This window comes from Neodiprion fabricii, chromosome 4, assembly GCF_021155785.1.
Source record: "Neodiprion fabricii isolate iyNeoFabr1 chromosome 4, iyNeoFabr1.1, whole genome shotgun sequence".
Lineage (NCBI taxonomy): Eukaryota > Metazoa > Arthropoda > Insecta > Hymenoptera > Diprionidae > Neodiprion > Neodiprion fabricii.
In genome coordinates this window covers 14370829-14385424 of record NC_060242.1, presented here as the reverse complement: position 1 = coordinate 14385424, position 14596 = coordinate 14370829, and the positions used below count along the sequence as shown (strand labels likewise).

General features: G+C 31.9%; 1 protein-coding gene across 1 annotated transcript; it reads left to right on the top strand.

Moving 5' to 3' along the window:
- Window positions 1-3857: 3857 nt before the first annotated feature.
- On the top strand, window positions 3858-4937 carry LOC124180668 (uncharacterized transcriptional regulatory protein TBS1-like). The gene is made up of 3 exons (XM_046566412.1): window positions 3858-3944; window positions 4457-4864; window positions 4929-4937. Exons 1-3 carry the CDS (start codon window positions 3858-3860, stop codon window positions 4935-4937), a joined length of 504 nt encoding a protein of 167 aa, XP_046422368.1.
- Window positions 4938-14596: the final 9659 nt, after the last annotated feature.

The window sequence follows — 14596 nt, the reverse complement described above, 5'->3', positions numbered from 1 at the left end:
TTCAGGTCTAATTGTATATAAGATCATATGTATTATATATGTTCATGTATATCATATCCGAATATTTTGAGTGGTTTTATTTTTTTAATTATATATACACATCTGCAAATAATTGTAGGTGATTAAACTTTTATAAAAATATGATACAAAATATAATTAACTGTTACACTACGTTTTTTCATTTGATATTTATGGAATTTTAAAAGTCAATGACACTTTAATTTTATGATAGCAGTATATATTCATAGATCTCTCAAGAAATTATACATAAGCTCATATAATAATTATTAAAAATTACCTTAATGGTCTAACAGTTAATTTTGTCTCTAAAATGTAATCAAATAATTAAACTTTCAGTACGTAAAAGCATAGATCGTTCGAGTTTTTTAAGCTTATTAAGTACAGTAATATTTGTTACTTTTATAAGTATATTCAACACTCATCGAATTTTAAAATTAAATGCCACTTCAAGAATTCGAAAAAAAAAAAAAATACAAAACAGTTTCACATATTCATAGAGATCTCTTAAATAGTAAACGTAAGGTTATATAGTAATTGTTGCAAATCAACTTAACCGTCTAACAATTTCGTTGCTAAAATATTCTTAAATAATTAACATTCAAGTAATATTTAAATAGAAGTAATTACTATTTTTATAAGTATATTTGGTAACATTCTTTTACGTTAATTATATGTGAGATCTTAATTATCAGATAACACGAAAGCTTTACTTAAAAAATAATATAATTTCAGAAGAATAATACGAAGAAATATTTAAGTAAAATAATATCCGTTTAAGATGTAGCTTCTTTCTTAGCTAATAATAAGTGAGTTCTCTTCAGCTCCCCAATTCGTTGAGACATCACACTTGCTAGCTGCTCTCTAGTTTGCGGTACTCCTTTCGGAATTACCCACTTTTTTGCCTTAGCTAAAGCCATAGCGAAGTCTGAAAATCAAAAAATTGTTCAATAGATTGAAAATGTATAAAAACACATGCAAACATTCCAACAACATATATATATTTGAATATTAATCAAAAGCTAAATATTGAAAATATAAAAAAAAAAAAATTATTCAAAACTAATATATTCCAGGAACAATACAATTATAAACTTCTAAATTTATACTTATATAACAAAAAAAAAGTTCCTTATTTTCATTACCGATAATCCCATCTTTTGCTGCAGCATTTAATGCTTTCACTCGAGCTGGTTTCCCCTCTTTAATATGAGCTCTTGGAGCTTGTCCAGTTAACGTAGCATCCAAATAACCACTTGGTTTAAAAACCCCTGTGATTAATCTCCTGACGACATGGGAAGCTTGGCTGCACAGTGTTTTGCAAATTTTATATTCGGACTCTTTACAGTAGATTTTGTTGATCAACTCTATCATCTGACATAGAAAAATAATAATTATAAATAAATATAACCAGCAACAGAAGAAAAAATGATGTTTTCTAGTTATTTTTTAATAATAGTAAAGCATAGAATTAAAAATACATACGTTTTCTTCGGGCCAATCTTTTCCGTAAAGATCAGGGTCATGACAACTGTCAATAATAATATTCTCTGGGATCACCTTTTGTGGACTCGACTTATTGACTGCAGAGTTTAAAGATTTGTTTTCCTTGTCATTATCTTCGTCACCGATTGATATTTTTGATTCCTCAAGACTCTGATTCTAGCCACTACTATCTAGTGAGTCAGTAATGTCACCGGTTTTCAGTGTACTAACATTAGAGTCACTGTCAGTAGCAGAATTGTCATTGCCCTGATCAGTTTTATTTTTCTTCAAGGGAATGGTATGAGAAGTGGATGCCATTATGTCGTCCAATTGTCCTGTTGTCATATAACAATAAAAAAACTATTAATATTTTTTATAATGAAATAAAAATGCTAAAAATAATTTTATTTAAAATTTTTTTAAAATGCCAAAAAATTTTTTTCAATTAAAATCGAAATTTAAAATAAAAAAAAAAGTTCACATGATGAAAAATATCTTACCAGCCGATTTTTTAACTTGCTCTTGTAATTTTGCTAATTGTTTCTTCAAATAATCTTTTGTTGGACTATGTTCATTGTCCTTAGATTTATTAAGATTCTTTTGTTTCTGAATAATTTCTTTCTCAATTTGTGACTGCCTTATTTTATCATCTTTTTTTTTGTTGTCATCCTTATTTTCCTGTAAAATTTTACAGTTATTTTATAGTTTAGTAAATTATATATTCCACCAAATTTCTTTAATCCTTCGATAGCATTGTTTAATTATATAAAATTAGTTACATTAGATTCAGATGCTTTAACGAAACGAACTTAAAAAAATTAATTTTATCTTCATACAATATTCAATAACCTATTAGTTAATTTAAGAGAACACTAAGCATGCTTGTGTGGTATCCAAAAAATATTTATAAATATATACATACTCGTTTTTTGGCTTGCTCTACTTTAACAGGTTTATTAGATGACTTCAAAAGATTATTCAAGCTGTTCTCAAACGACACTGAATTATATTTTGAATTTAATCTTCTTGATCTTTTTGAAGGAATGGGTGAATCATTTTTTCCTTCTGGAGACGAGCTTACACGTGCTCTTTTGGTCAATATACTTTTCTTTATTGCCTCAAACTTAGTATTTATCTGTTTTTTATTGTCTAGAAAAATTACATCAAAATATATTACTTCATTAGAACTCTGATGAGTATGATTAGATTTTGGTACAAAAGATTTGAGCAAAGCACAGTAATCATACATTAATAACTTATGCATTAACGTAAAAATTACCCGATAGAAATTCTTATTAATATTTTACTAATATTTAAAGATAGTTTATTAATATATATTTATTAACGATTCTTTGACTTACCAGATATCATAACAACTTCGCCAAATTCTTCTTTGCCATTGTAGTGGAATTTCACGAATTCACTTTCCTTTGGCGGGCTATCTTTATCAAAGATAACCTCACTGTCTTTAACTTTGCAAATAGATTCATTTCTTTGACATTTTAAAAAGAACATTGTATTTGTTTTTTACTTTAGCCTAATTCTGATCACTAAAGTTAATGAATTTTATTTTATTCAATTTATTATTACTAAATAGAATTTTTTTAACAGTAGAAGACGCAAACCGACGCACGCTATAACAATGGCTACGACTCGGTGTTTTGCATATGCAAGAGGCTTATTGTGTTTTATCGTTTAGCTACTAGAAGCGCCATGGCGCTCTGGGGATACATGTATATATTATACTCCACACATTCTAATATACAGTACATTCGCACACTTTTTTCGCACACTTATGTACATTCGACGATACATGAAGTATAAAAATTACAACTATTGTGAGCAAAAATTTTTTTTTACTTTCTACAGAAAAAAATGTAAGTAAGAATTTTTTAATAAATTTGTAAAAATAACTATATAATCAATCGATTGTATCGTCAATTAATTGGACAATTATAAAATCCTACCTTGTTTATGAATTGATCATCAGTATATATGCATGTTGTATAAAATTATAGAGTTTTTAGTTTTAAATTATTTTATTTTCATTATTTTATTTATAGGTTAACTCCTGAATAAATTTAAATTGAAGCTTTAAAATTAATCAATAGTTGAAACGTTTAATAAAGTTATAATTGCATTATATGACGTATTATTGTTTAATCACTTCTAATCATATTATTAAATTACAAAATAAATTTTTTTTTTTTTTTTCTTCAAATTTAAAAGTAAAGGTATGATAATAAAAATTTCTTACTACTATAAATAATATCTTTTGCTTTTTTTTCTAGATAGGACGGATTACAAAAAAATCGTCTAGTTCTTATAATCTATTTCAAAAAATTTCATCAAAAATGATGTCTGATGATGACGAATATTCATCTCACTCACCAACTCCTAGAGAAAGGTATAAACGATACAAATCAGATTCGACAGTTCCGGTAAATATTTTATAAATAATTTATATTTACGAGTAATGTACTGTAGTGATTCTTGAAAATCTATTATTTATTTTCTTTATCTCAGTGAAATTGACAGACATAATTATTATTAAAAAAAAAAAAAAAAAACAAAGAATTAGTAGGCCTTTTATTTAATTTTAAGGTAACTTTTAACGGCAGTATTTAACTTTAATTATAATTAATGATTATTCAGGACTATAGTAAGTTAATCGTATATGAAAATACGGCAACGGCATAGCTGAAGTGCCTGTAAACTCGGATTCAACGTTTCAGGAATGCTTATTTCACATTTATTTTATTTTTTTTTTTTCATTCTAATAAATTGTGAAAAAAATATTCATCAAAAAATTTCACTTCTATACTTATTTAGAATTTTTCATGTCAAATTTTTTAACTAATTTCTTTTGTAAATTTTGTAATTTATTCATTTGGAAAATTTTAAAATTGGAGATAGTTTGAGTATAGTGTTTTATTTTTTTTTCATATTTTAGATTCCATTGAGGACACTAAATCTATGGCGAAGCAATGGATTTTTCTCTAGCGATGATAATAATCGAAATGACAGTCATGTTGTAGCATCAAGTATTATTGAAGATAATTGTGCTACAGATATTGGTAACCTGATAAATGATCCCAATATTTCACTAAATGATGTGTCAGATATTGATAGCGTTTCAAGCATGAGCACAGATGAAGATGAATGGAATGAAAGTCCGGAATCAACTAGCGAACGTGATGATGATGATGAAGAAACAAATGACAATGATGGTGAATATCCTGTTAATCTCGAAGATGACGATAATATCAAATGTGACTATGATAATGATAATATAGACGATATACAAGAAATCACAACAGAAAATACAGCTGAAAGTAATATGCTTTTTCCTTACAGTACGGTAACCGTAGACAAATGTGTATTAGATTTATTAAACTTATATGTTAAACATAATATTACTAAAGCTGCATTGAAAGACATTTTAGAAATGCAGCTTAAATTTTTGCCAGATGATAATGAAATGCCAAAAAAATTATATAAACTTTTTCAATACGCTAAAGATAGTGCTCCTCCATGCAAATTTATTGAGAATTATTATTGTAAAAAATGTTTATTCAACGTTGATGTGAAAATTATCGGTAAAAGGCAAGTAAAAAAATGTTCTTTGTGTAAGACAGATCGATCATCGGATATTGGATTTTTTCACGAATTCGACGTTTCAGACCAAATAAAATTTCTCTTTGAACATAATAATCTAGCTGAAAAATTAAAACGTACTCGATCACAAAATAATGGATGTATTTCAGACATAACGGATGGGACGGAATATATTAGAGTAAATACTCGGGATAATAAAGGTACATATGATTTAACACTTATACTTAATACTGATGGTTTATCTCTAGTGAAGAGTGCAAAAAGTCACTGCTGGCCTGTTATGTTTGCAATCGCAGAACTCCCTGAGAATATAAGAGACAAATTTATTATAATAATCGGATTGTGGTATGATGACAGCTGTAAGCCATCCATGAATCTTTTTCTCAAGCCAATTTTTGATCAACTGAAAAAATGCTTCGTCACTGGTGTCAACTGGGTAAATCCCAAAACAGGTGAACCAACAAACTCCAAAATTGTTGCTCCGTTAATTATAGCGGATGCACCAGCTAGAGCCCAAATTCAAAATATCTTGTCTTTCAATGGTCGTTACGGGTGTAATATTTGTGAGATTCGGGCGGTAAAAAGTAAAAGTATTGCTGGGTTGAAAACTCCGCGCATTTTTCCATATAAAATTGACTGCAAAATAAGGACTGGGAAGAGAATGGAAGCTCTAGCTAAACAACTACTTAGAAAGAATACCAGAGATCAGATTCGAGGAGTAAAAGGATATTCTGCTGTATCTTGTCTTCCTTTAATTGACCTTGGAACATGTGTTCTACCCGAATTCATGCATTTAGTTTTACTTGGTGTGATCAAACAAATAATTGGTCTTTGGTTCAGTAGCAAAAAGCCTTGGAGTTTAAAAAACAGAAGCGACGAAGTTGATGAATTTATGTTAAGAATACGACCGCCGCAGTCATTTTCTAGATTACCCAGAAAATTGTCACAGTATACATTATTCAAAGCATCTGAATATTACAATTTTTTGTTATTTTACTTCATTCCATTGCTTACTGCCTATTTACCAGAGATATATTTCAGTTCAGCATTGGTTGTTGCTAGTGAAAGCAATTTTCAACTTAGTCAAATCTACTGTAACACAAGCTGACCTTGAGGAGGCGGATGACTTATTAAAAATATTTGTATCTCAAATCGAAGAGTTGTATGGTGATCGACAATTGAGTTACAATGTACATCATCTTCTTCATTTAGCGTTATGTGTAAAAAGATGGGGGCCTCTACCAGGAACTTCCGCTTTTTCATTTGAAAATTATAACGGCTACATAGCGAAATGTGCGCATGGTAGTAAACATTTTGGACAAGAAATCGTTAATAATTTACAAGTATTACAAGGAGCACAACTTATCGAAAATCGCATTAATGAATGGTCAGCTAATACGGTCACTACTAATAGGTCAAGAAATTATGAACTCTTGGGAAAAATAATTAAAGATGTAAAATTTAATGATGCGGAGCACTATTTATTGGTATCTAAACGCATTGAATTAGAAAATATATCTATGTATGCACTTGTCAAAATAAACAATGAGATATATACATCGGAGATGTATAAAATGACAAAAACAAATAGTCACACCGTACAGATAGATCTTGGTGAAACTTTAATTAATGGATCGATTAATTACTTTTTTAAATTTCAGGAGGATTTATATATCATCGTAAACCAGTTCACTGTTGAGCATACTAAAATTTTTTATCACATCAAAACTAAAACTATTATTGAGCATGTCATTCCTATAAAAGAAAATGATAGTAGAATGTTGATTAAGTATTCTATTGTTAAAATGATCACACAACTCATAAGAGTTGAAAATTGTGTATGCAAAAAACCGAACACTTTAAAAACTGTTCGTTAACAACGTATTATTCACTTTAAGTGAAGTATTTTAAACGACTGAAATATATTATGTAACATTTAGTAAATGTTCTATGTAATTTGTAGTAAAAATGTATTATTTCGAGTTATACACCAAATGTATAATTAATTTAGTGTAGATTTACAAGTATAATCATAATAACAATGTCAAATAAAGTATAAAAGTATAATTTGAGATGTTATTAACTATAATGTGCATATTATAGCTGTATATCTATCGTACGTAAAAATAATTCTAAAATATATATATGCTAAAATCACTAATTTTCATTTATATTCCCTTAGATCTGATTATATAAAAATCTATACATAACTATATACGAGCCTATATAAGTCAGGTATGATGAGATCTAATTATATATAGAACTATACATAACTAGATATGAGCCTATGTTAATCAGGTCTGACCAAATCTAATTATATATAGATTCATATATAACTATATATGGATCTATATAAGTCAGGTCTGATCAGATCTAATGATATATAGACCTATGCATAATGTTCACAACAACGTTGTGAACACAACTCGTTGGTCGCGCGCCTTCCAACTCACGCGAGGCAACCAGCCTCGCGTGCTTTCCAATCACGCGACCCAGAAGAAAGTGTGACGTCACGCACGCTGCTCACGCCACCCACGCAGCCGAGCGCGTTACGTAATCACCGAACGTGGTCTCCCACTACCAAAGATCAACCGAGGCTGGAATAAGATACGGCCGATCAGACCGATCGGCAGGACACTTCGGGTTCAACTCCTCTAAAGCACCCAACTGACTCTGACGCTTCAACGACGCCGTTCCAGCCCATCGACGCTACAACGACTGCGACTGACTCTGCGACAGCTTACTGACTCCACGACAGACCTGACTACACAACATTGTATGACGGACCCTTTTTTCTGGCTTCGGCCAGAGAACACCAAAGAACAACTGCATCCAACCCACCTGTCCCTTGGACTCTACATCGCATAGACGTTCCCTCACGACCACTGACGAGACCACCAGCCGTACTTCTTTCCTTATGGGATGTACGCCGAGCACGCTTAACCTCTCCGAGTTATTACCGGCGCATCCCAGCTCCCGTATCACCGTTTCCTGAGCCGCAGCGTTCTTTTGCGACAATTGCCACCCAGACGACAGACAGCGAGTGGGAGTCTCCGGTGAAAGCAGCTGAGAACCGCCGTCCCCCAACGCCTCCCAGTTCACCAGAGAGCCGATACACTCCTCCACCCAGGACTGTAACCGAACCCCTTAGACGACCGACATCTGCACTGAAGCCTCCACCACATTGTATTATCACTAAAACTACCCCATGTATTACTTGGCAACCATTCCAATAAATGTACATATGTAAATAAAATAAATTATAAGTATAAAATAAACTCAACACCACAACTCATCTTTGATTTCAAGCGACTTCCACGCGGTTCGGTCGAACTACAAGCTCCCAAAGAGCGAACACATCTTAATATATATAAATCTCGTGTCACGATGTTTGTCCTCAATGGACTCCTAAACCACTTAACCGATTATAATAAAATACGCACACCATGTGCAGTTCGATCCAACTTGAGAGATAGGATAGTTTAAATCTCAAATTATAGTCGCAATTTTAATTTATTGCTAATTATTTGTCTGTTATTATTTGACAGTCACAATCATCTGTTAACTCCAAATGATTCTAACAGATGTCGATACCTTTCGACTGGGTTGAGTAAGTAATCAATAGATGGCGCTGCTATGGTAAATCTACGAACGTGTCATATAAGCTACATTTTAACGGCATAATTACCACGTGTTGTTGACGCTATAAAATTAATTAAATTTATTTTGGAGTGAACGAAATACCGTACAATTCAATTATTTCCACTTTTTAAATTTTTGGTGTTAGCATAGCCGGCCACGTGTTACTTAGACTGAAGTGTAAATTGCATTCATATTATAATGAAGATAATACAGTGAAATTAATCCTGTTTTTTACTTATTTGTGCTTCATTGATCAAAACTTTATAATTTAACTAGCAGCCCATCCCGGCTTCGCACGGGCATATAATAATATAATAAAAGAAAATACACAATGTTTACAGTGAGTTTCTAGAAAAATATTACATTTATATTATTACATAATATTATTATATGCCCGTGCGAAGCCGGGATGGGCTGCTAGTAACTATATATGAGCCTACGCAATTAGTACAGATCAGATCTAATTATATATAGGTCCATATAAGATTATGTATGGCTATATATATGATTATATATGGAGTCGTATTAGTCAAGTATTACTAGGTCTGGTTATATATACATCTATATATGATTATATATACTTATATATAGGTCTATATACAGGGTGTCCCTAAATTGAGGGACACGGACCAGCCAGCGTGATACCTGACTGAAATGCAACCGAGAATTTCTTTACCGGAAGGTCGTCCGACGCATAGTTTTTGAATTATAAGCGATAGCGTTAAGCCAATCAGAGTGCACCATTTCATCTGGATTTGCCGCCACGGAAATTGCTGTTTTGTTCGTCTGGGTGAATTATTATTATTCGGTTACAAAGTAAATATCGGCACCTCCCCTCTCTCGCTGTTGTACCCCTTCTCGAGCGCTGACCTCGGTATTGTTGCCGCGGCACACGCTGCCGGCCGCACACCCACGGACGCACACTCGTGTGTGTGAAAATAAGCGAATGCCCAGCTCCACAATACTACGAAACACACATACACGAGTGAAAATAAAAATAAATCTCGAAATAAATCAGCGGATTTAAGATTTAATGTTATAAAACACTTCCAATCATCGATGTATGCATAAAACTAGAAATTTTAGACGATTGATATGCCGTTAGGGTTCATAATTAGTCATTCAATCAATCGGAATTATGCTTTCCGAACATTTTCTGTGTCTTTGCGACATAACTTTTCCACTAGTTTGAAATTCATCATTGACATACGATTCTTCAATAATGCGAGGAAACAACAACTCGCTGAATTGACGTGTCAATAGGTTTGTAAATCAATTACAATTCACCTGAGTTAACACAAAATAACTGAATAAATGAGAATTCACTGAATCACTAAAAATGATAACTGAAATCATGAGAATTATTTGAGATATAACTGAATTAGGAAGAGTTGTGATAAGTCAAGTTACTTTGAATAACTTTAGATTCGTGCCAAAATTTTATGTTCAGAGAGAAAAATAATTAAATTCAAATGAAAAAGTAATTTGCAAATCAAGAAGAAGAAAATTTCCAAACACCTGAATTCAAATGAAGCAATTTGAATTTAATAAATCTATCCGAATTTAAGGAAAAATAATAATTATTATTTGGACCAGAAAAATAAAGTCGAAATACATCAATAAATTCAATTAATTCAACTCAAAAAAATATGGTGTCATTCAAATTCCCAGTTATTTCCTCGTCGATTCAATGTGGGTCTGGAGTGGCAAGTAACGTTCAAATTGTTGAGATCAATGCTAGTGATGGCCACTTATCTGAGAATAATCGATGTATCGATTAATCGATTTCAACAAAATAATCGGACACGGCTCGATTGAATTGGTAAAAATTAATCGATTTGGTAAATTTCTACGTGTAGTCTTAATATCAGAAGAGATATTTTGATAATTCATAGTCTTATTCAAAATATTTTGGTCCAAATAATAATTATTATTTTTCCTCAAATTCGGATAGATTTATTAAATTCAAATTGCTTCATTTGAATTCAGGTGTTTGGAAATTTTCTTCTTCTTGATTTGCAAATTACTTTTTCATTTGAATTTAATTATTTTTCTCTCTGAACATAAAATTTTGGCACGAATCTAAAGTTATTCAAAGTAACTTGACTTATCACAACTCTTCCTAATTCAGTTATATCTCAAATAATTCTCATGATTTCAGTTATCATTTTTAGTGATTCAGTGAATTCTCATTTATTCAGTTATTTTGTGTTAACTCAGGTGAATTGTAATTGATTTACAAACCTATTGACACGTCAATTCAGCGAGTTGTTGTTTCCTCGCATTATTGAAGAATCGTATGTCAATGATGAATTTCAAACTAGTGGAAAAGTTATGTCGCAAAGACACAGAAAATGTTCGGAAAGCATAATTCCGATTGATTGAATGACTAATTATGAACCCTAACGGCATATCAATCGTCTAAAATTTCTAGTTTTATGCCTACATCGATGATTGGAAGTGTTTTATAACATTAAATCTTAAATCCGCTGATTTATTTCGAGATTTATTTTTATTTTCACTCGTGTATGTGTGTTTCGTAGTATTGTGGAGCTGGGCATTCGCTTATTTTCACACACACGAGTGTGCGTCCGTGGGTGTGCGGCCGGCAGCGTGTGCCGCGGCAACAATACCGAGGTCAGCGCTCGAGAAGGGGTACAACAGCGAGAGAGGGGAGGTGCCGATATTTACTTTGTAACCGAATAATAATAATTCACCCAGACGAACAAAACAGCAATTTCCGTGGCGGCAAATCCAGATGAAATGGTGCACTCTGATTGGCTTAACGCTATCGCTTACAATTCAAAAACTATGCGTCGGACGACCTTCCGGTAAAGAAATTCTCGGTTGCATTTCAGTCAGGTATCACGCTGGCTGGTCCGTGTCCCTCAATTTAGGGACACCCTGTATAACCATATATAATTATGTTTAATAGCATATATAATTATATATATTTATATATGATTAGGCAAAATCATTTTTTCCCGGGGAGGAAGAAAAATACATATCTCCGAATCTACTATTCATAAAAAAAAAATCTGTATCATATTTTCGTATGAAATTGAATGCTCTACAAAAAAGGTCTCCTACAATTTTTTGTATACCTCACTGTTCAGAAGATATTCACCGTCGAACTTCAATGCACACTATTTTTAACAGTTTTTTGTTAATAATTCAAGCAATTTCAATTCAATTCATGAGTTTCGGGAAAATTTGTACAAATTTCAGTTTCTGTCGTGGAAGTAACTACTATAGAAGTTCTCTGTTTCAAAAACTTTTCGTAATTTATCATTTTTTTAGTATTGTCACAAATTTTTTTTTTAATATTTTGAAATCCCAATCATGCTCAATTTTGAAATCCCAATTATTTTTATGGTGTTTGTTCAGAGAACATTTCAGAACTTTTTTCAAAAATTATACATAAAATGTTTTGCTCGAGAGGATTTGTGTTTTAAATCCTATCGCTTCGTTTGTTTGGCTTGTGCAACTAACGCCACTGTTAAAAATAGTGTGCATTGAAGTTCGACGGTGAATATCTTCTGAACAGTGAGGTATACAAAATATACAAAAAAATTGTACGAGACCTTTTTTGTAGAGAATTCAATTTCCTATGAAAATGTGAGTTGCGCGTATTATAATGACTTTTTGTTGAAGAGTTATAAAATTCATAAGAAAAAAAGACATCTACCTTAAAATGATCAAACTTTAAGCTTCAATAACTTCTGAACGGTGAGGTATACAAAAAAATTGTAGGAGATCTTTTTTGTAGAGAATTCAATTTCCTACAAAAATATGATATCCTTTTTTTTTATAAATAGTAGATATCGAGATATGTATTTTTCTTCCTCACCATAAGAAAAAAATAGAAAACTGCGAGGCAGAGGACCTTCCCATTAAAATTGAGAGCTCATACTTGGAGAGAAGGTTTTTGAGGTCTCTACCAACCAAGTTTTCGGAGTACAAAGTGAAAAAAAAATAGTCGATTTTTTTGGCCCACCCTAATATACATACATATATATATATATATGTGTGTGATATTCGGCAAATTCTGGATTATATTTAATATATATATATATATATGTATATACACACACACACTCAACACCGTGTAGTCCGAGCATGTACAGTTCGAATTCAATTATGCATATCGATAAAATTGCGGAATTCTGTCAAGAAGAAACATTTAGTGACTGAAATAAAATGACGAGGTAGCAATATGGACAAGTTTTTAATTTGCATGCTTTCGTTTCGCATAAATCGTTATGCGAGTACGGCAATTTTTCCTTTAGTAATGGAATACTCTTCGTTACGAATTACTTTTCTTTCATTTGTAATTTGTAATGGTTCATTCATCGACTACACGTTACTTTTTTTAATTTTTTATGGAACACTCATCCATTACACATTACTTTCGTAATTTATAATGGAGAACTTATCCAATACACATTTTTTAAAGTAATGAGTAATGCATTACTTTCACATCACTATTTTCACAACTCTGCATACAATAGCAGGTCTATCTATCTATCTGTCTTCCGATCGTTCATCAAATGATAGCAAATATTGAAAAGTGACAATTCGAAAATTTGGTGATTGCGAAAAATTATCGACGGAGTCAGGAACCTGGCGTCTAGAGATGCTTAACCGGAGCCCTACTCCACTGGACCACCTAGCCGCCCTGACTCTGTTGTCGTTAATTTCTCTCATCACCAGTGAGTTCGAATTTGTTTTTTCGTATGTCTGGTATGAATGTGTAAGAATTTTCGTCTCTTCAAGCACAGTGTATATATAGGAATGTAATGTGTAGATGATGTGTTTACCCTTTTGAATCCTTGCTTCTGATGAGAAACCACGCAAAACGGGCAAAGCCGTCTGATAAATTATATGCAGATCTGCAAATAATTAATTACGAGAAGAATATTGTTGAAAATTGACAATTAGAATTTAATCAACAAATTTTCGTTTTCATGAAATTAACTGACAGATATTCAAATGAAGTATTACTATTTTAGATTTTCCGACATCTATTTTTTGAGTAACATAATTTTTATCCAAAACTACTAATCTTCCTCAAAATGTTTTGTGAACTGAAAAAATAAAGTTACTTTCGCAAATTCTCATATTTATGGGATTTGTGGGAAATTTCTTAACGATGGCACTTTCTTGTGGCTAGAGTATCAGGTCATATATTATACTGTTTTTCTCGTACCTATTATACCGTAAACCAAGTACCATTATTCATTATTGATTGAAATATATGTACGAATCTTATTATGCACTAATGACCTCCGCAGAAAGTATAGAATTTGACAAAAATATTACGTTAACGAGATTCCACAAGCTTTGGAAAAAATACTTTTGTTTGATTTGAAATTATCCGTACTTTTTACTTGGATTGTATAATTTTATCAGTTAAATATGCGTGCGGTAAAGCTTGCGTGAAATTCACACACGTATTATATGAAATCTACTTGCTACAAAGAGATGCCGCCTTTGTCGGCACTGGCATGGGCAAAATTCAAAACTATAAACAGAGGCATCGTAGGCGCTGCTATCTCGCGGCTTTGTAACTTTTTATTAAGCAGTACCATTTAGTGATCTGTGGCAGCAGGTATCACAAGTGATCGGCTGAGAGCTCGACTAAATATTATGTCGCCTTTTTACATTATTTATTGAATTAAATTATCATGACTCCAACGCGAGGTCCCGGTAAGCCTCGTACTGTTTGTAAAGAAAATGTGAAAAATGCAGTATTGAAACACAAAAATGACATTGATTGAATTAGGTATAAAGCCTACCAGCCTACACTCATACGTCGTTATTGATCGATACG